The sequence below is a fragment of the Vidua chalybeata genome, chromosome 2 (genome assembly GCF_026979565.1).
Source record: "Vidua chalybeata isolate OUT-0048 chromosome 2, bVidCha1 merged haplotype, whole genome shotgun sequence".
Taxonomy (NCBI): Eukaryota; Metazoa; Chordata; class Aves; order Passeriformes; family Viduidae; genus Vidua; species Vidua chalybeata.
In genome coordinates, this window is record NC_071531.1 from 7,718,369 (window position 1) to 7,738,901 (window position 20,533).

The following is a 20,533-nucleotide window of genomic DNA, read 5'->3' on the forward strand; positions in this document are numbered from 1 at the left end:
TGTTTTATTACTGTACACTTGAGAGAAAAAAAAGGCTTGTTTCGAGAGTAACAATAAGAATATCGGGACAGTGACAGGATTTTTGTTTTGGGGTTTTTTTTTTCCTTTTTTCTGGAGGGGTGTTACTACTGTGTGTCTTGTACTTGCATGTGAAGCAGTGCTAGAGAAAGGGGAAAATTAGAGTAGACTAAGAGCCAACTACAACTTTTTTCCTTCATTAACCTGAACTGCGGGGCTCTGAAAACAGTTTGACAGTCCTTAATCCTTAAATCCAGGCAGTGCTCAGGAAGAAGTGGTGATGATTCATGAACATGCAATTTTAGATCAGATCAGAGGCCTACATACTCCATATGTTATTTGACAATTATGTGAAACTGCAGAGGAAAAGGCCAGGATTTCCAGAAAAGACAATTGCATGGTAAAGAGGTTGTAGAGGAAATATCTGAGAATCATGCAGTAATTTAATAGGTTATTTAGGCCCAAATGCAAGACTTCGCATTTGTTTTCATGGAACTTCATAAGGTTCCTGTTAACTTGTTCCTCCAGCCATCTGTGATCTCTGTGAAGGGCAGCCCTGACCTTCTAAGTGAGCATCTTAAGTGCTCACTTCAGTTTGTCATCATCTGCAAATTTACTATTCTTCTGTATCATACAGGCTACTGAAATAGTTATATTGAAATTCTTAATAGCAGGCCAATAGTACCTGCCTCTGTGTTAACCCTGAGGAATGCCAGCCACAACCAGCCACTAACTGGACCTACAACAAATAGAGTTTAAAGCAAAAAACCGCAAACCCCAAAGACACCTCCTGGAGTAAAACCTTCGTAACTCCTGTTCTGCTGCAGAAATGTACAGTGACATAAAGGCACTGGTGTCCAAATGCATCAGGCCCTACCTTTTTAACTTTGCATATGAGCATAGAACTTGTGAATCAAAGTTAAGGGTGGAACATGGGATTTCTGGCTAGATCCTCAAGGAATTTGAAAAAGAGTTTGGCATGTTTTTACTTAAGCTTTATTTAGTCTGTCCCCTGTGCTCAGTTCACACATTGGGATACGAATAAATTAGTGAGTACTAAGGGAACTGCCAGGTTGTTCATTGCATGTAGAGCAAGCTTGTTCTAGAAGGCAAATGAATTCAGATTGCCAGAGAACTTAGTTATTTTCATCTTTTTTGGCTTATTTCTCTAGATAAGAGCTTTATATTGGTGAGCTCTTAGTTCACCAGGAGATAAGGACAATTCAGCAGATCCTTTAACAGTCTGTAATTTGCAGATGTTGAATCCATATAAAAAGTGGTCTTAGCTCAGAGTGCTTTTGTGACACACTTATTACAGTCCTTGAAGAGGAATGGTTTATCTCACTGTGCAGTCCAGCTGCCTCTGCTGTTGATTTGTTCATCCTTTCATGTCCAGACTTGGGAGTCCTTCAGGAAATACTAGAAGGTAGTGTAGTTACTTGTGGAGCTGTACTATGTCTAATGGAGATTGTTTTTGTCATGTATAGAATTCCTCCCTGTAAAGGTGTAAATGAGGAAACACAGAAGGCTTTGGACCGATCTCTTCTTGATTGCACTTTCCGACTACAAGGTAGAAATAATCGCACGTGGGTGGCCGAGCTGGTGTTTGCAAACTGCCCGCTGAACAGCACTTCATCCAGGGAACAAGGCAAGTTTCATTGAGGAACGCTGGTAAATTTTGTTTCTTTGTAGTTTACATTGTCTATTCCAGTAGTTTTAATGTCTTGGTTTAAATGGACAGCTGTCTGTTCCTAAGATTTCTAATAAACCACAGTGTACCTTAATCAAAATTCTGACTGCTGAATGGATGCATTTTTGTTATTTCAATGTGCTTCCTGGTCACTTGCCACAATTCACTCTTAGTCTGTAAACCACAGCTCAGGAACCGCTGGATTGATCACTATTTCCCATCTCCTCACACTGCAGGACCAACCCGACATGTTTACCTGACGTATGAAAACCAGTTGTCTGAACCAGTTGGAGGTCGCAAAGTGGTCGAGATGTTCCTCAATGACTGGAACAGTATTGCTCGGCTGTACGAGTGTGTCCTGGAGTTTGCACGGTCCTTACCAGGTACAGAAATCACCTCCTTTTTGTCAGAGTGATGGGCTTACAGACGACTGTGATTTTCTCACTCTGACTTTCTTCCCTCCTCTCTTCACAGACATCCCCAACCACTTAAACATTTTTTCAGAAGTTCGGATCTACAACTACCGAAAACTTATCCTTTGTTACGGAACTACCAAGGGGAGCTCAGTGAGTAACTCCTAAATGGACTTCAAATGTATGATTGAAAACAGAATGGGTAGGCTTAGACTTCTCAGAATTTTGCTGCACAATTTTTCTTTGTAGTGGAATTAATATAGATGAATGTAGAAAAGACAGAGGGTGCTGCATTGCTGATTTGTTGGGTTGCTAGAAGTTCAGTATTTTTGAGAATTTCTGTTAGATGCTTTATATTGTGGAAAGGACAGCTGTGTGCTTCTGACTGATGAAAGCTGGTGTGGCAGCCTTTTTCTGAAAAACTTTGTGTAAGTATTGTTACTGCTCACTGCTGTACTGGGATATATGGATGGATATGTGTAAGCTGAATGCCTAATTCTGCCTTAAAAGAGAGGACTCTAATAAGTTTTAAATGTAGCACAGTGCTTTCAATGAGGTGTTCATTGATTATTTTGTAGCGGTGCTGTTCTCTTGTTCAGAACTCTAGCTTCATCTGTAGTATTTGAATTTACAACTTATTAATTACTTAAATAACTGGGTACTTGCTCACATCTTTGCGTTAAGTGCAGGGTAGAGGAAGAATTAAGAGCATGTTTATTTCGGATTAAGAATATAATTTTGTGTGCAGCTGATGCGAAGTAGCTTGATACACTTGAAATTTGCTTCCTGGGACCTTTGTGTGTTCATTTTCTAAGATGAAAACTTTTAGAAGTGTTTTTATGTGCATTTTCGTGGGAAATGTGTGTAAATATATATATATATGTATACATACATACATATGTATGTTATATATATGTAAGTAGCCAGAGCAGCAGTATAGACTTTGCATTTAACTTCCTTACATATTATCCAGTACTCATTTTTGTGTAATGTAACTTAAGAAAACCAGTCCACCTCCAGCAACTCACTAATCAGTTTTCCATTTCATGAATCTCTCAAGTTTAATTTTCTCTCTCTCACTTTGGCAGAAAAGATTATTTTGCTTTTTGGTTGAGTTTGGTTGCCAACAATCCAGGCAGCTGAATGGGTGTTAAACCTGAGAGTGCTTTTTCTTTTCTTCACAGCCTCAGCAGCTTTTGAGGAGGGTGAATTATGAATCTATTGAGGTTTGATGGAAAATGGGGGGAAAAATTAAATCTGACCAACTTTCTTGTTGTAATCTCTTACTATAACCTCTTATATTAAAGATTATTACAACATATAATATAAGAGTAGAATAAGTAAGTTATTACAACCTACTTGTTCTAGCTTCCAAGACCATTTTATGTTTGTGACATTGCAGATCAGCATTCAGTGGAACTCCATCCTCCAGAAATTCCACATTTCACTGGGAACAGTTGGCCCAAACTCAGGTTGCAGTAACTGTCACAACACAATTCTGCACCAGCTCCAGGAGATGTTTAATAAAACGCCAAACGTGGTGCAGTTGTTACAGGTAATGTTCTAAAAAACTTCTGTCAAGAAAATTGCAAGACACTATGGAGCTGAGTTCTGATTAAACTGAATCTCTTCAAGGGTGTTATGGTTGTTTATGAATCTCGTTGCCAGAAAGCATCTAATTTTCCCTGCTATGCCCCGTTTTCCCCGACCTTTCCTTTTGGATAAGCTACCTGACCTCTCAATCTCCGCTCTCTCCCAGGTTTTGTTTGACACTCAGGCTCCGCTAAACGCCATCAACAAACTCCCGACCGTGCCCATGCTGGGGCTGACCCAACGCACCAACACTGCCTACCAGTGCTTCTCCATCCTGCCCCAGTCCCCCACGCACATCAGGCTGGCCTTCAGGAACATGTACTGCATCGACATCTACTGCCGCAGCCGCGGCGTGGTGGCCATCCGCGACGGCGCCTACAGCCTCTTCGACAACAGCAAGATAGTGGAGGGCTTTTACCCCGCGCCTGGGTTAAAGGTGAGCACTCCTGTGTTTTCTGGCAGCTTGTCAATAAATGAGCTTCTCACTTGGAAGTGTGAATCTGAGGAGAAGAGCTTGGTGAAGGTTTTCTTTGTGGAGACCTGCGGTCCTTCTGAAATTCTGAGCGTAGAAGTTTTTGATTTATTGGTAGATCTGTTAATTAGTTTGAATTAAAACGTTTCCGTTAAAAAAAATAACATCAAGTGGTAGGCTTTTTTTTTTTTTCTTATCTGTGTATTCAGGCATCCTTTTGTTGAAACTTGATGAAGCTTTGTTTCTAGGCTAGATGTGTGTTCCAGGATTAGCTGCAACTCTCCTCACAGACTGTTTTGTGTGGCAGCACAGTGCTCATAAGTTGCAGGTGGGACAATACTCCATGTCAGATGATTCTAGACAGAAACTTCTCTTTTAAAACAGTTCCCATCAGCATGTGGCAAGAGCTTGTGGCTTTCCTTCCAAATGCGGTGCTGGTTCACTCTTCCTTAAAAATGAATCTCTGTACACTGACAGAATACCTTAGGGCAGCTTGTACCAGTGCTAGTTATACTGAAATACTGTAAAATGGCACCCTTTGAGAAACAGGTTAATTTGCTAATTTTTTTTTTCTGACGGTTGCAACTGAATATTGATTTTCTCGTATTGCATTTAACTGATCCTGAACATCTGCCTCTTTAACAAATGCCAAATGAAAGGATAATGGAAAGAAGGAGATTGTAGATACCAGTGTAAAGTGGTAGAAGAGAATGGAAATGGGAAGGTAGAGGAGGAATTAATTCAAGAAAGTTGGCAGGTTCCTCTGAGTACAAGAGAATGCTGTGGAGCAGATGACTTAGATGTTCTTAACCAAACAGGGCAGTTGTAGGTGTGATACAGCAGCCCTGTAGATTCTGGATATTCAGGAGTTGTTCTGGAACAGGTATTTCCAAGTGTAGATTTTTTCCTTATCTTTAAGGAGAGAAGAAAAATGTTGGTATTTCAATTTATGGGAAATATTTCTTATTATAGAGCCAGGTATCTCTGTTTATTAATTGATATATATTGCAGACTAATTATATTGTACTTAATGAATGTCCACTAGTATTTGGTTCCAGAGACTTGCCTGTCTCCTATGTGCTGTAGCTAATAAAGGTAGTTTTAAAGCTTAGCAACTACTGCTTTCATTTGTATAGTAAAATTTAAATGGGCAAACTGCTAACAAAACTGCTTTTTCCACAGACATTCCTGAACATGTTTGTTGACAGCAATCAGGATGCACGGAGACGATCTGTAAATGAAGATGATAACCCACCTTCTCCTATCGGAGGAGATATGATGGATTCTTTGATATCACAGCTCCAACCCCAGCAGCCACCACAGCAGCCACAACAACAGGTACCCTTCAGGCAAAATAAATGTTTATTGTCTTCCACAACAGTAGATTTCTAAGAACTTCATGTTCTAAAGGGATTAACAGTAACAAAAATGGAAAGGGAGACTATAAACCCACTCTGCTGTAGAATTCCCCTTCGGGCAAAATGTATTAATTTATTTTGCATTTCTCATTCCAGTGTAAACAGCCCATAGCATATGAACAGCAGCTTTGGAAGGTCACATGAGACTTGCTGCCTAGAAGCAAAGGACTGAGGGAGAGAAAGCAACTGTTTAAGATAAAAGATGGGAGGGAGAGTCAGGAGGCTTTGCTGTTACAGGGTGGCAGATAAAGGGAGAGAGGTAAAGAGATATTATGTCTTTAGAAGAAACTGAAAAAAAAAAGTGAGCACTGAACAAGATAGTATAGAAAATCAAAGAACTCAAGTGTGGATGAACTTGTAAGACTAAAGCCTTATTAGTATTCTCCTGCATATACTTAACTTTTGTTTTGGTACAAAATGATCAAAAGTTTTCATTGTCCTGTGTTGACAATTTCAGCCATTTGCAAAACAGGCAGGAGCCTCGGGAGCGTATCCTCTCACCTCACCACCCACCTCCTACCACAACACAGTGACACCCTCCCCATCCATGATGCACACACAGTCACCAGGTAGGATGGCTGGGAGCTGATCCTGTCCTAGAAAAATAGGTCTTTGTGTATGTGTGGTTTTTATATTATTTGAGCTGTGTCTAGCCCCACATTAGCCAGAGAATGCACTTTACACTGGGGTGGGGGGGGGAAGTAGAGTCCTGCCATGCATGTTTTGGAAAGTACATTTTGAAGCTAAAAAAACCCATTAAGTAAAACTCATCTTTTAGCTGTGTAATATTTGGGGCTATTTCATCATTACTGTTGATAAGACAAAAACAATACTGTTTTGCTAAGACAAAAACCTGCTAATTTTCAATACCTGCTTTTTCAGAAAAGCTTTTCATCATCAAAGCTCTGCTTTCTGCTCCCGGCTGTTGTAGAACAACAGCTGAAAATATTTAATTTCGGGAAGGGCTGGGCAGGGGGGAAATGCCATTCTTCAAGCCAGATATCATGGGAAGTTTCCTGAAAAATATAACAGTATATGCATAAATATAACATGTACATGCATGTACAAAATAAAGTCATTGAGAGCAAAAAAAAAATTCTCTTGAATCTTGTTTGCTGTCTCCCTAAAAAGGAGGGAGCAGTTGACAGAAAAAAAATAGAACAGAAAGGTGAGAAATGTGTATGTCAAGTGATGTGATGTCTTTGATCAGGAAATTTGCATGCTGCAAGCTCACCTAGTGGGGCTTTAAGAGCACCATCACCAGCATCCTTTGGTCCAACTCCTTCACCTTCCTCTCTTGGAATCACAATGGGACAAACAGCTAACTTTGCCAGCCCACATGGTGAGTTCTTTACTGGCAGGTGTATATGGATTGACAGGGAGGGCAGATTTGCTTCTTAAAATTAAGTCTTTCAGAGCAGACCTAAGTTAATTGAGAAAAAATCATGGTTTGTAATTGGCTCAAGTAGCTGTTTTCATATATGTGAGTGTTAATTGTTAACAGGAGTCAAAAGTAGCTGCATGGCATGTCGAGGTGTTCCTAACATGTTAAAAATTGATTCTCAGTCACTCCTTTCTGCTTACTAATGTAGGGAAATTCAATATGGTCTTGTAGCAGAACAGTGGCTGCAGCTTTTAATGAGCATTTTCTTTTGTTAGATTAGTTAGTGAGTTTTCACTGCTTACATTTCCTGGAAAAATAAGTGGAACAGGTTAGAAATTCACATACTTGCAATTTGGAAATGTTATCAAAGTCTCGCTGATTTGACATATCTGTATGTGAGCAACATGCCTGTGGTTGTTTCCTTTATTAATTTGGTTGGTTTTTTTTGAAAGCTGCCAAAACAATCCTTTGTGTAATCACAGTACATTGGAAACTGTTCTATAGATCACATCAAATGAGCAGTGTTTTGACTATTGAGATGAACAAAGTGAGAGAGATGTACCACAGAGTAGGTTTAAGGTTCTGATCAGTCTGTATAGCAGAGATACCTTTGCAGCAATAACTGTAAGATACTGAATAAATAAGGAACTGGCTGGCTGAGGCTTCCTTTGCTAAGGACCAGTAGAAGTCCAAGTCGGTAGGCAAGAGCTCCTTTTGGTTTAGAACCTATTACTTGTTGAACATCACAATTTTCCTTAACATTCTACTTTTTAAAAAATGCAACCTGGAAACCCTTGAAATCTGTATCTTGATTTTTATTCTCTGACCCCACTCATGCTTTTTGTATGGTTGTAAATAGTCTGAAAGCTTGCAGGCATTTTCATGTTGGTTAAGCCTTGTTTAGATTTCTCTATTAGGAAGCCTTTTACTTTTTAAAGAAATAATAATGGTCTTGTAACATCTGTAGGTACCATAGACCCAAGCTCACCATACACCATGATGTCACCCAGTCAGCGTGCAGGGAATTGGCCAGGATCTCCCCAGGTCTCTGGTCCATCACCAGCAGCACGGATGCCTGGAATGTCACCAGCCAACCCTTCCCTTCATTCACCTGTCCCTGATGCCTCTCATTCCCCACGAGCTGGAACAAGTAGGCTTCTTTATCAGTCTTATAACCGTGAAAAACTCATGTTTAACACTTCTAGTTGTGTTCTTTTTGGTAGTTCTTGTGTCAGTCTAACAGTCCTTACTGTCCTTGTGCAGTAAATGTCTAAGGAAATTAAGCCTTGATTCTGTCCTACTTCAAATCTTCAATAACAAATTATAAAAGTGAGCTAGAGCATACAGCATAAATGTCAGCAGGATTGATGATAGCTTTTGTTGCAGTGCAGAAATCAGTCTGAAACTATTAAACTCCATGACTAAGAGAAAAGTCTTCAGAGTGAAAGCAATGATAGGCACATTTGCCAGCCCAAATACTAACTTTTCACATCATAGATTTGTAATGCTGCTCTTGCACGACTGATTTAGCCATCTTTACATCCCATTGAGTTTGTTGTGCAAACCTGCTGTCTGCTGGCATGCTGCAGAAAGAGGAAAAGGGAGGAGGATTTCAATGTTACTGAGACTCTTTGCATGGGTTCAGGGTCAAAACTAATTCCTTGTCTGTCTGATGCCTATCACTAGGCAGGCAAATTCTTAAATAAGAAGGATTGAGCTTGTCCCAGAAGACTTATTGATGAATAGAGACAATTGAAGTGAATATATATTTTATGTTTCAGCTTAAATCCTCCCTAATTGCAAGTCCTTGTGTCCCCACAGGTTCCCAAGTCATGCCAACAAGCATGCCTCCACCTCGGAAACTACCTCAGCGCTCTTGGGCTGCATCCATTCCTACAATCCTCACCCACAGTGCCTTGAATATTCTGCTCTTGCCCTCTCCTACCCCTGGGCTTGTGCCAGGACTAGCTGGCAGCTATCTGTGCTCCCCTCTTGAGCGATTCCTTGGGTCGGTGATTATGAGGAGGCATCTTCAGAGGATCATTCAACAGGAAACGGTACGGTTTCAGTTTGAATGGACCTGTGGGTATGTGACTGCTCCGTGTCTTTCAAATCAGGCACAAACTGAAATGCTTCAAATAAAATAAATAAAATAACTGTTTGCTGTTAGATTTGTGCTGTACTTCTGATTTTTGCCATCTAAAGTGTCAAATTTAGAGAAATCATTTAGTTCCACTTCTTTTCCACACAAATTAGATTTGGTCAGGTGAAATTTGGTAACTGTTAGAATAGCAAGTCTTATGGCCAAGTTTCAGATCTAAGTCTATGACCAAGTCTATGATCTAAGTTTCAGATGCTGTGGGTTCTTTGGGTTTAGCATGTCCATTGGGAGTTTGCTGGAACAGCCACGGGGTGACTGTGGGTAGCACTCCTTGGCAGGATTGCCAAGAGAAGTGAGTTACTAGTTAATGGTAATTGCTCAGTCAGGAATGTTACCTTAGGGTTAGGGACAGACAAATGTGCCTCTTCACTTCTGTGGCATGGATTCAGTGACAGAAAAAGAAGCCAAATCTGGCATAAGCTTAATTCTCAAGGTAAATTTACCTGTATTAAAATATCATGTGTTTCTTTCTGGAAAGAGAGGTTGATCTCTATACTTTGCGGAGAGAGTGAGAGACTGTGTGTGTGTGAGTTCATTCCATTTACTGAATGACTAATTGACTGTGAATCTCCTTCTTATGCAGCTACAGTTAATAAACTCCAATGAACCAGGTGTCATTATGTTTAAGACTGAGGCACTGAAATGCAGGGTTGCTCTCAATCCCAAAACCAACCAGACCTTGCAGCTGAAAGTAACACCTGAAAATACAGGACAGTGGAAATCAGAGGAGTTACAGGTTTTGGAGAAGTTCTTTGAAACAAGGGTATGTATTGAAATCAAGAACGTTGATGTTTTTGTGCATTGCTTTTAATGTCTGGTGTTGTTTTGAGTGGTCCTGCTGACTTTCACTGGCATGTGTAAGAGCTGCAAAATATAAAGCTGACAGCTGTGCATGCTGGTTGCATATTAAATGATATATTTATTATCTAAATAGGCACTACTAAATAGTGTCTTTCTTTAGGTTGCAGGACCACCTTTTAAAGCAAACACCCTGATAGCCTTCACAAAGTTACTAGGGGCTCCCACGCACATCCTCAGGGACTGCGTACACATCATGAAACTGGAGCTGGTAAGTCAGCTGTTGTATTTATTTCGTTCACCCGACTTCAATTCTTACATTTTTTAAAAAGGCTAATGTATCTTTATCTACAAACACACAAATTAAATTTATACATAAGTTATTTAGTGTTATTGAAGAATTTTTCATTTTGCTACTAGCTTTTCTGGAAACACTCAAAATTTCTCATTTAAACTGATTACTTTAAGGAACTGCAGACATGGTACAACAGGCACATGTATAGACTGACTGGAATCTTTCTGATTGTGTTACTATGCTCAGTTCTTTCAGAGTTACTCTGGTTTCTCTAAACTTGACAATGTCTGCAGGTTTAGCTGAAGAGGCACATTCTGCTTTGTGGTGCTTCCCTGTTTCGTAGTTGTGTGTGTCACTGACATGAGAACTTTGCTGTTATTTCTATGTGCTGCTCTCTTTGAACAGTTCCCTGACCAGGCAAGTCAGCTGAAATGGAATGTGCAGTTTTGTTTAACAATCCCTCCCAGCGCTCCACCAATTGCGCCTCCAGGAACACCTGCTGTTGTGCTGAAATCCAAAATGTTGTTTTTTGTAAGTAGAGCTATCTGTTTTAAAATTCTAACCCTGCATGTCTCTGAGATCATCACGAGTTCATAGCAAAACATAAGCCCACTGTATCTGACAGCTGTAATAGCTAAAAATGTTGTGCTGTTTGGAATCCTCGATTTGCTTGGATCTCTTTTGTAATGAGTTCAGTTCATATTCCTACTCTCCTTCCTACTAAAGCCATTTCTCATGTTTCGTGTTCTTGAAGAGATGTTGACAATATATAAAGTTCAGCTCCCTCTGGGCTGCATCTTCAAGAGCTCCCCTTGTGGGTGTTTAGTTCTTCTTTGAGGCACTAGCCACCTAGATCGGGTGACATGCACATTAGTGGTGCTGGGAGACAAGAGAGATGAGATGTTCAGAACAAATCTACATTAGTTTTGTGCCCGAGGCAATGCTCACTGTGGGGTGCTTTTGAGAAGACAATAGTCTCCACCTGACTGATAATTTCTCTGTTATAGAATTGATGTCTGAAAACAGGGGGGTGGAAGTACATGCTGTCTGTAGGCCTGGAGTGTTTAACTGTATCAGAAGTTGCACTGAAGTACATGGTCATTCCATTTAACACTCTTTTTGGGTTGTTTCCCTACAGCTTCAGCTAACACAGAAAACAACAGTCCCACAGGAAGCTGTTAGTATTATTGTCCCAATTATTTATGATATGGCTTCGGGTACAACGCAACAGGCTGACATTCCCAGGCAGCAGAACTCTTCTGTTGCTTCTCCAATGATGGTTAGCAATATTCTAAAGAGGTTTGCTGAACTGAATTCACCACGACCAGGTACTGTACATGTCCAGTAGATATATTCTCTTCACCCAGACATCTGTGACAAATCTCCAGTGTAAAACTAAACCTCTATTAAGACTGAATTCTTCTTGGTTTCGATCTTACTTCTTTAGTGATTACAAACTCCTGACGTGACAGGCAATATATAACTTAATAGGAAGTACTGGCAACACAGCAGAAGGTTGCACTGATGATTCAGGCTGGGTTTTGCTGTTCTGCCCAAGTGATAGAATGCTCCCACCTCTTGTTGGCCCAACTCTTGCTGCTCAGTAAGAGTCACACTTTTTGACAAATGGGCCTAGAATGAGTCACAAGAAATATGCTATGGCCAAGTGTCAGTTTTCATGGTTAATTATGAAGTTACTCAGCTTAACAGTAGAATATAAAGGGATGTTAAAATAGTTATCAGAACTTGTCCATGTGCTGTGAATGATTTAAAAGTAATTGCAGTGGTTGTATACTCCTTTGTCAGTGTGTCCACTAGCAGAGGTGCATACAGTTCTGTCCACCAGGCATGCTGTGAAGTGTTTGAGCTAGGTTGTTCTGAGTGTTCATTGGCCTGTAGGTAGTGCACCATGAGCAGCGTTGTGCTTTGCTTTCCCTCTTGTTATACCTTTTATTTTTCTTTTATTATCTAAAACATGGAAGAACAGTAGCAGGTTCTTTGGGCAGCATGTTTCTGTAAGCAGTGGTTTGGGGTCCTAGTACACAGATGGCTCATAAGAACAGTATCTTTCAGTTCTGATGAAGAACATCATTTTTCCAGTAACCCAATGAATAGATTGAAGTTGTGAATCCAGAGGTTGACTTTTACTTCTCTTTTGTATAATTATTCATCTTGTTGTTATGCAGTAATTTTAACTATGCTTGATGGATTATTGCAATTGGTAGAACATAAGCAATGTTTACCTTAAACTGGTGTGGATATGCATACATTTCTGAAACTTGTGATGGGATTTAAATTAATATGCACTTTCTGTTTAACATGTAGTACTAGTGTAGGTAAATAGGAGAGAAAAAAGCTTTGAGGGCATGTGGAGTTCCCTGTAGGAGTTCTGTATGTGGAAAAGAGCTGTTGTTTGTATATCAAAACAAGAGCTGTTATTTGTATAGTTTATTTCAAAATACACTAACTAAACTTCAGGTGTTGCTTTTGGAAGGTGCTTCCCCACAGAGTTCCTCTGGTGTGGGGAAGGGTAGGTTTTTGCTTTGCTGTTTGTTACTGTCCTGAGTTGTGCTTTAAAGTAAACCCTCCACAAAATACCACAGGCAGAGCAAGTAACTGTCAAAGCTGCTCTGGTGATGTGTGGTGAGATGTTTTCTGATAGTCACTAGATAGATCAAAATGGACAATTTTTGTTTGTTGTGCAAGTTTTGAAGCAGTTTTGGAATCCAGTACAGGGAGCAAAGTATAGACAGGGGGAAAACAAGCATAGGAAAAGCATTGGAGCCACAAGCAGAACCTTGTCCAGGCAAAGAAAAATGTAGCTGGCTAAGCAGAGGAAATTTCTAGTAGTCCTTCCTCTAACTTCCAAAAGAAAGAATGAGTCTGTATGATTTTATTTATTTCCACCATCACTCAGCAAAAATAGGATCTTCCCTGTGGACACTTGAAATGCAATTCCTTCTGTTCTTATTGTCAAAGCATACATTATTATAACTGATGAAAGAGAGCAAGAATATCTTCTTGACCATTGAAAGGTAATAGGAGAGCCAACAGATGAAAGTAGATAGCTGGGAGACTTCTCTTAGAACAGCAGTATGTGGGAGATCCCAGATGTGTGTCCTTTGTCGTCTGCTGCTCCTTTCTCTTCTGCTGCTCCTGTGCTGTACCCAGGATTTTCCCAACTTTCCTACCTGTTAGCTCTCTGCTGCACTAATTGCAATCTGCTTGGTTAAGGGAATTTTTCACTGTTTGAGTCAGGAAGGAGCAGGGCCTCCCGTTGTGCACAGCTGATGTTACTGGCACTGTCGTTGTAACCTGGAATCAGTGTTGCCTTGTTCTGGCTGTATCTTTTTTACCTTTCTCTCTTTGTGAGAAAGTATTTTGTATTCAGCTTAATTTTCCTCTTAATAAAATGGTAGTGCCTGAAAAGTAAGTTCTTTTGAAAGAGTTTTCTTTTCAGATCTGTGGGCAAACACATTCTGCTGTGTTTAACAGTAAAGTGTTGACTCATTGTGAGTACATGTTGTCTAAGACCACTTTACCTATGCTTCTGTGGGAGAAAATACTTCACTTTGGGGAAATACTTGTATGAACTGAGAACAAATCAGTGCCCTGGAATAATAAGTTTAAACTTGAGCTGTAAGTCCAAAACCTACAGTATGTAGTGGACATCAGTCTGGTAAGGAAATTAAAGTCCCTATGGAGGTGACCCTTAGAGAGGAGCTCAGGGGACTCATGATGATTCTTAAAGCACTTCAAAACTAAACATTTTTCAGTGTCTGTTTTTCAGCGATGCAGTGGATGGTATTTAGCCCAGATTTGTAGCTTTGATATGATAATGACTTGCCCAAAATAATCTTGGGAATCCCTAGTCTGGCAGCTAAGATTAATGCATCCCAACAGGCTCTGCTCTTATCTCTGCTCACACTGTTGCTCCTTTAGCAGCAAAATTCAATGTCTTCTAATTGATATTTCTTGAAATATGCAGGAAAAATTCAGCCCACAGTGACCAGGGTACAACAATGGCTACTAATTTTATTCTCTTAGTAGGAAATAGTAGATGAAAATCACAGCTGCCTGTTGCTTCATCTTTTGTTGTTCTTATTTAATGGTTTTGCTTCTGTTGGTTTTAACTTCTTTAAGCTATTCAGAATGTGTGTTTTTGTTAACAAGTGCTATTTAAAACTTGGGGTAGCTGTGGCTGGTTTTTCCTCTCAGTATTGAATCTCAGCTGTTGGAAACAGAAGTCCACCTGCTCTGTATTTTATTTTGCAGTTTAGATGTCAAGGGTAGAGCCAGAGCAATTTGGTTGAAAGAAACAGATTCCTGACTGTTGCCCAGTCTTGGAATTAGAAATGTTTCCAAGACTGAGCTTAGGACAGAAAACATCTTCCAGCTGTTTCAGACTTGAGTCTTTCAAAATGTTTTGTTTCTGCTTGCAATCAATAGAAATAAAACTTGAAAAATTTGGGTTATTTTCTTTGTAAGATGAGGTGCTCTTAATTAATAACATACAGAAAAAATCAGACCACAGTCCATGTGCAATCAGTTCTAGCATAGATTCAATCTGACATTCAAAAGCAATTAAAAGTTAAGAGCTGCTTGCAATTCCATCACCAACAAGAGCAGTCCTGCTGGGAAAGCTGGAGTATTTCAGCTGGTAACTCCCACAAATCCCAATGTCCCTGGAGGCTGCTGGGGTTTGGGAGTCACAGCCTCTGCACCTTGGGCTCTGCCCTGGGGGTGCAGGGGGCTCAGTGAGGAAGGGCTGTGGGGTGTGGGGCTAACCTGTCTCTTTTCCCTGCTCCAGAGTGAGGAAGGGCTGTCCGGGGCGCGGTGCTAACCTGTCTCTTTTCCCTGTTCCAGGTGAATGCACAATATTTGCAGCCGTTCGTGATTTGATGGTTAATCTTACGCTGCCCCCTGGGGGGCGTCCCTAGACACTTTTAAAAGAAGGCTGAAAGTGAGACAAAACAGCAAAAAAAAAAAATTAAAAAAAAAATAAAGCCTTCAGTTAAAAGAGGACGTTTTAATTTTACCTTTTTTTCTAAGAGTTAACTATAAACTGGCAAACTTTCAGGGATGCACTTTCATCACATGAGTATCACCACGACTTTTGTATAGTGCTGTTGTATAGTGTGTTTTAATGGGAGACACTTCAGACTAGGTAATAGATTGAAGTATCAGCTTGCTGGTAATAGATTTAATATTCTGTTTTATACTATAAAGATTATGAAAATGCCAAACTTGTTTGTTTTTCTGTTTTTCTTATGTTTTGGTGTAATAGTCTTTTTTTAAGGCAGGTCTGTCATTTTTGAATACTGTAAAACTGTGACAAACTTTATATTGAAGCTGTATTTTAATATGACTGCTTTGAATCCTTAAACAATTTATTTGGGCTTGTTGTAAACATGTCCCCAAAAAGCAATATTTAATAAACTGGATTAAAAAATCTTAAATGGATGTTGTATCATCTTATAAACTTTGTTCCTCTCCCCTGTAGCCACTGATGAGATCTCTTATGTTCACACTTCCTGCACTATCTCTGTATGTGATCTTGGTTACACACACACACACACACACACACACACACACACACACACGTGCTGCTAACTTAAAAACCCAAACAAATCTTTATTTATTTATCCTCTGGGTTCCATTTGTTCCAAATCAGAGTAGAACAGAGTTTGTTCATTTTCCTGGTTGTAGAATTAACCAGTAACTACTGTAAATAGTGCTTCATTTCTTATACCAGGAACTACATCTTTTCTGTCCCAAAAGCAAAGCTTTTAGTGGAAGCGTAGTGGAAGAAAGAACCTTTTGTCATTTGTCATGGAGTCTGTAATAACAGGCTCTTGTCTTATTGTAGAGGCAGGTAAGGTAGAAGCTGGACCTCCTACCACAAAATTGGAGAGGCTGATCCAAAGAAGAAACAATCTCACACTTAACTACCTGAATTGGATGTTTGTAGATAACTTTGTCAGTAATGCCTGAAGGCTCTTATAATTGAATAAAATGTCCATCCTTAGGCGTTACTCTTTCATTTAACCATTTGTCTTCCTGATCAGTATTCTCAAATTTTTATGAAGTTGGTTTCCTGACTTCCTACAACAGCGACTTTCAGCTGTGCTGCCTGCCTGCCTTTGCAGAGCTCTGGCAGCTCCCTGCTCAGCTGAAAGATGCTTTAAACTAATTTTAAATACCTTTTAGTGAATGTATTCCAGCCTGCCTTGCTGTCTTCAAGGCTGCCCATTGCCCCTACAACTGTCACAGTGCTTCTTTCTCTGAACCTCTTGCTGCTAGAAATCACCTTTTGCTTGGTGCCCACCTCAGATTTCAGCCTTGGACCTGTGGTGTGAGAGTGGATTCTGTGTCACTGCTGCTCTCACCCGTGTGTATCTTAACAGGTGGTTATACAGCTTCTGCTTCTGAACAACAAAACCCATCCCCTGGAGTGAAAACCTGCAGTTTTTAAATGCTGCTGCTGCTCAGTTGGAAAGAGCCCACATTTCTGCCTTTTCACAGCTAAACTGATGTTTTAAAATTGAGAGGTGTCACAAGGATGTCTGAAAAACACTGGCTGTTGTTTTGGTCACTGGCTTGGTTTTGAGGTGGGAGCATTCCCATGCCTAAAATCAGCTTCCTGACACATGACCAGTACCTGCTGCCCGTTGTGGGAAGGGGCAGGGGATGTCGAGTGTGATGGCAGCAGAGCTTCAGCACTTGGAAATAAAAGGGAGGGGAGAGGCCTCCCCACAGGGCAGAGAAAACAAAACATGCAACTACTGACAGATGGTTATGGACTGACACTCCAAATCCCAGATGATGGGAAGGTTGAATTTTGTTTTATATTATATACAGCACTCATAACATACACCACATTTTAAACACTTCTCCTAAAAAATTAAATTCTTAAAGTAAGCTACTTTACCTTTTACTACTAGTAAAAGGAAGCATTTCCCACTCACCAGAGACACTTGTTCCTTTTAAAGCAATGACTGTATTTACAATTGCAGTTTTAAGTTTTGTTTTTCATTTGTATTTACAACTTCAGTTTTAAGTTTCATTTTCCATGTGTTCAGTCCCTTTTTCTGGCAGCCAGATGATGCGACCACCTGCTGCATTGGGGCTATTTGTAGATTTCTTCCTTATGGTGGATTTCTTTGTCCATTTATTTCACTGAAAGTGCTGCAGTGACTCCATTCAGCATTTCTGGAGGTTTCTAAGTTTCTGATCAACCCACCTATGGGACAAGGATGAGTTACTGAATTACTGAATTATAGAGAGGAAAAATAGTTGTTCTGAGCTGATCCACAGCTCTGGCTTAGAAATGTTAGCTAGTGTCAGATGGAAACAAGTTTTATGTGTCCAAAAAGCCATTCCCAATGGCAGCCATAGATTCTGTGGCTTTCCAGATAACAGATACTGATCCTGTTAAAGGTTTCCTCAAGATAGAAAATAGGGAAGAGACTTTTTTGAGCCCTGCAAATACTCAGACAAGGAGCAGAATCAAGGTGAGGTTCTGGGGGGGTTTTGGTTTGAAACTAATTCAAGTTTTAATTCCTTGTTATCTTTCCACGTTTGAGTGTTCCACACATCGCCTTTGAGTCTGCAGATGTTTTTTTTTTTTTTAACTGAGTTTACAAAGGCTGCAGGGAAACAAGCTCTTGATGATAAACTGCTGAGACAAAACAAAGCTCCATAAAACCAGGAGCTGTTTTTCTTTACGAGCTGCAGTTTGTCTTTAGGCTTGTGCTCAGTTTCATCTGTCAGTTGGAAGTTACTCTCATTCGCAGGCATTTTAAAGCAAAATCTTCTGTATGAAAAATAGACTACTAGGAGAATATTTGGGTCATTTTAATCAGATCTTTGATGAGTCTGTCAAAGGTGTCACTTCAGAAGTTGTGCTACACTGGCCATTTCAGCTCAAGTGGTTGTAGTTGTTCCCCTGGCCCAAATTTTCCATCTACCACAGAATTTCAGAGGTTTTTAAGGTAGGAATGTATTTCAATAAATTAACGTGTAATTGAAATGTATTAACCATATGTAGCATCGAGGCTGTAATTACCGAACTGTGACTCTCTGTAACCCCATAATAGCGATGTAATTGAGACATTCACATTTAGATTAAATCATGCTGACTTCAAATATGCGACGCTTTTCCGGAGGTGCTCCAGCAGCCGCCGGGAGTTTGCTGCTCAGCGGGTGGATCATTATTTTGGGGAATGTTTTTAAGGCTGAACTTTGGCTCCGGGAGCATCGCACGCCCGGGAAGCAGGTGCAGAGCTGCCCCCTCACTGCGTGCCGCTCTCCCGCGTACTCCCAGCTCCTCACGTTCCTCCAGAGCAGTCATTAATTCTTTGGGAAATGACCCCGCGAGGAGGGTCTGGCAGGAAGCGTGCAGCTGCTGCTCCGGGAGATAAGGGATGCTGAGCGGGGAAGGGCTGGGTGGAGGCTGTGCACAGCAGCACGGATGCGGCAGCTTCAATCCCTGCCCTAGAAAAGGAGCTCGGAGGGGCCTCCGGAGGTGCTGGAGGCAGAGCCCCTGTAGCAGGGCTGCTGGAGAGCTCCGGCTCACAGCCAGTGCTGCGGGAAAACGCGTCCCTGCTATGCGGGATAGGGCTCCCACAGCGGGGAAAGCGTCGAGCTCAGCCTTGCACGGACTGGTTTCACTCCTCCTGCGATGCCCCAGCTCCACACGGGCCTTTGGAAGGACTTTGCTGAGGCTCCAGCTGTCAGAGCACCGGGAGCATCACCTGCACTTGGACTCTTGGAGGGCAGCGGCTGAAGGGGGAGCTTGTCAGAAATTACAGAAAAATGGGGGTGAATGCTCCAGGGTGGGAAGGGGGTTGCTGACATCCCTACCCTGTGTTAGGGAAGGCAGCTCCCCGGGCTCGGGGGGTTCGGGCAAGAAGGGGTCCCCTCCCTCTCCTGTGCCCCACCTGGGGATGTGCCTCCCTCATGGATGTCTATCCCCTCTCAGGGTCACTGCAGCTGATCAGAAACAGACGAGGAGTCCTACCCACCCTCGGGAAACCTGCCCGTGGGCCTGAAGCACTCCAATCTCCACACTGTCATGACCTGGTGTGTGTGGGCAGGGAGCCCCATGTCTCACCTGCAGCCCCTGGCCCCCTCCAGCCCGCAGCAGCCCGCCCAGGGCGCTCCTGGTGCTGCGGCCCTGCCTGCTGCCACAGCCGCTGCTCCCCGGCCGCACGGCGCTGCTTTCTGCATCTTCATTCTGAGGCTTCCTCCGTGACGAGTACGCTGTTGAAAGCAGCCGGCAAGCTGGCAAAGCAGCATTTAAGAGAGACAGAGAAAAGCACCCCTGCCCTTTGGAGCTGATTTTGCAGCAGAAGGAGGGAGGAGGCGGCTGGGGGCCTGCAGGCCATGCTGGGCCTTCCTGTGCTTTCGGCACAGATCTCTGCGATGTCGATCCCAAAAAGCAGGGACAGAGCCAGCCTGGCACAGGGCTGGGAGCTGTGCTGGTGCCTCTGGTGCTGCTCTGCACTTGAGCTCCCACCTTGCTGCTCGAGTTTACAGAGGATAGGATAGGATAGGATAGGATAGGATAGGATAGGATAGGATAGGATAGGATAGGACTATTTCAGTTGGAGAGGACCTGCAAGGATCTTTTAGTCCAGCTGCCTGACCAATTCAGGGCTGACCAAAATTTAAATCACATTGTTAAGGGCAGAATCCAAATGCCTCTTAAACATTGGCAGGCTTGGGGCATCAACCACCTCCGCAGGAAGCCTGTCCCATCGTTTGACCATTCTCTCAGTAAAGAAATGCTTCCTGATGTCCAGTCTAAATGTCTCCTGACAGTGTGGGTTTGAACCATTCCCATTTATCCTGTCTCTGGATCCCAAGGAGAAGAGCTCAGCACCTCCCTCTCCATTTCCCCTCCTCAGGAAGCTGCAGGGAGCAATGAAATCGCCTCTCAGCCTCTTCTTCTCCAAAGGAGACACGCCCAGAGTCCTCAACCACTCCCCACAGGACATTCCTTCCAGCCTTTGCACCAGCTTTGTTGCCCTCCTCTGGACACAGTCAAGGATTTCAACATCCTTGTTAAACAGACGGGCCCAGCACAGAGTACGGTGAGATAATCCCTGCTGGCACCTCACTGTGCCATGTCTGCTGCACCTCGGGATGGGCTCTGCACTCCTGGCTGCTGGAGCAACACTGACTCCCCCAGTCCATTTCTGCAGGGCTGCCTCCAGCCACTCTTCTCCCCCTTGTACTTATGAGGCCTCTCCTTGTGAAGAGCTGAGATGTTGTAGGAACTTGTCAT

General features: G+C 41.9%; 2 protein-coding genes across 2 annotated transcripts in view; one reads left to right on the forward strand and one right to left on the reverse strand.

Annotated features, from left to right (window-relative positions):
• Window positions 1-15,705, forward strand: part of MED14 (mediator complex subunit 14) — a 34,729-nt gene extending 19,024 nt beyond the window's left edge. The window contains exons 17-31 of the mRNA XM_053934824.1: window positions 1,506-1,666; window positions 1,945-2,091; window positions 2,183-2,274; window positions 3,524-3,676; window positions 3,881-4,150; window positions 5,369-5,524; window positions 6,062-6,173; window positions 6,815-6,946; window positions 7,956-8,138; window positions 8,810-9,045; window positions 9,733-9,912; window positions 10,111-10,218; window positions 10,648-10,773; window positions 11,381-11,570; window positions 15,109-15,705. Of these exons, the coding sequence (XP_053790799.1) occupies window positions 1,506-1,666; window positions 1,945-2,091; window positions 2,183-2,274; window positions 3,524-3,676; window positions 3,881-4,150; window positions 5,369-5,524; window positions 6,062-6,173; window positions 6,815-6,946; window positions 7,956-8,138; window positions 8,810-9,045; window positions 9,733-9,912; window positions 10,111-10,218; window positions 10,648-10,773; window positions 11,381-11,570; window positions 15,109-15,182 (2,320 nt within the window). The 3' untranslated portion in view covers window positions 15,183-15,705. The remainder of the gene's footprint in view (window positions 1-1,505; window positions 1,667-1,944; window positions 2,092-2,182; window positions 2,275-3,523; window positions 3,677-3,880; window positions 4,151-5,368; window positions 5,525-6,061; window positions 6,174-6,814; window positions 6,947-7,955; window positions 8,139-8,809; window positions 9,046-9,732; window positions 9,913-10,110; window positions 10,219-10,647; window positions 10,774-11,380; window positions 11,571-15,108) is intronic.
• Window positions 15,706-17,225: 1,520 nt separating this feature from the next.
• LOC128782599 (uncharacterized) lies at window positions 17,226-20,533 on the reverse strand. Its single transcript, XM_053933007.1, has 3 exons — window positions 20,367-20,533; window positions 19,358-19,841; window positions 17,226-19,038 (listed from the first exon to the last, which is right to left on the reverse strand). The coding sequence occupies exons 1-3, from the start codon at window positions 20,531-20,533 to the stop codon at window positions 18,850-18,852; spliced, it is 840 nt and encodes a 279-aa protein (XP_053788982.1). The 3' UTR covers window positions 17,226-18,849.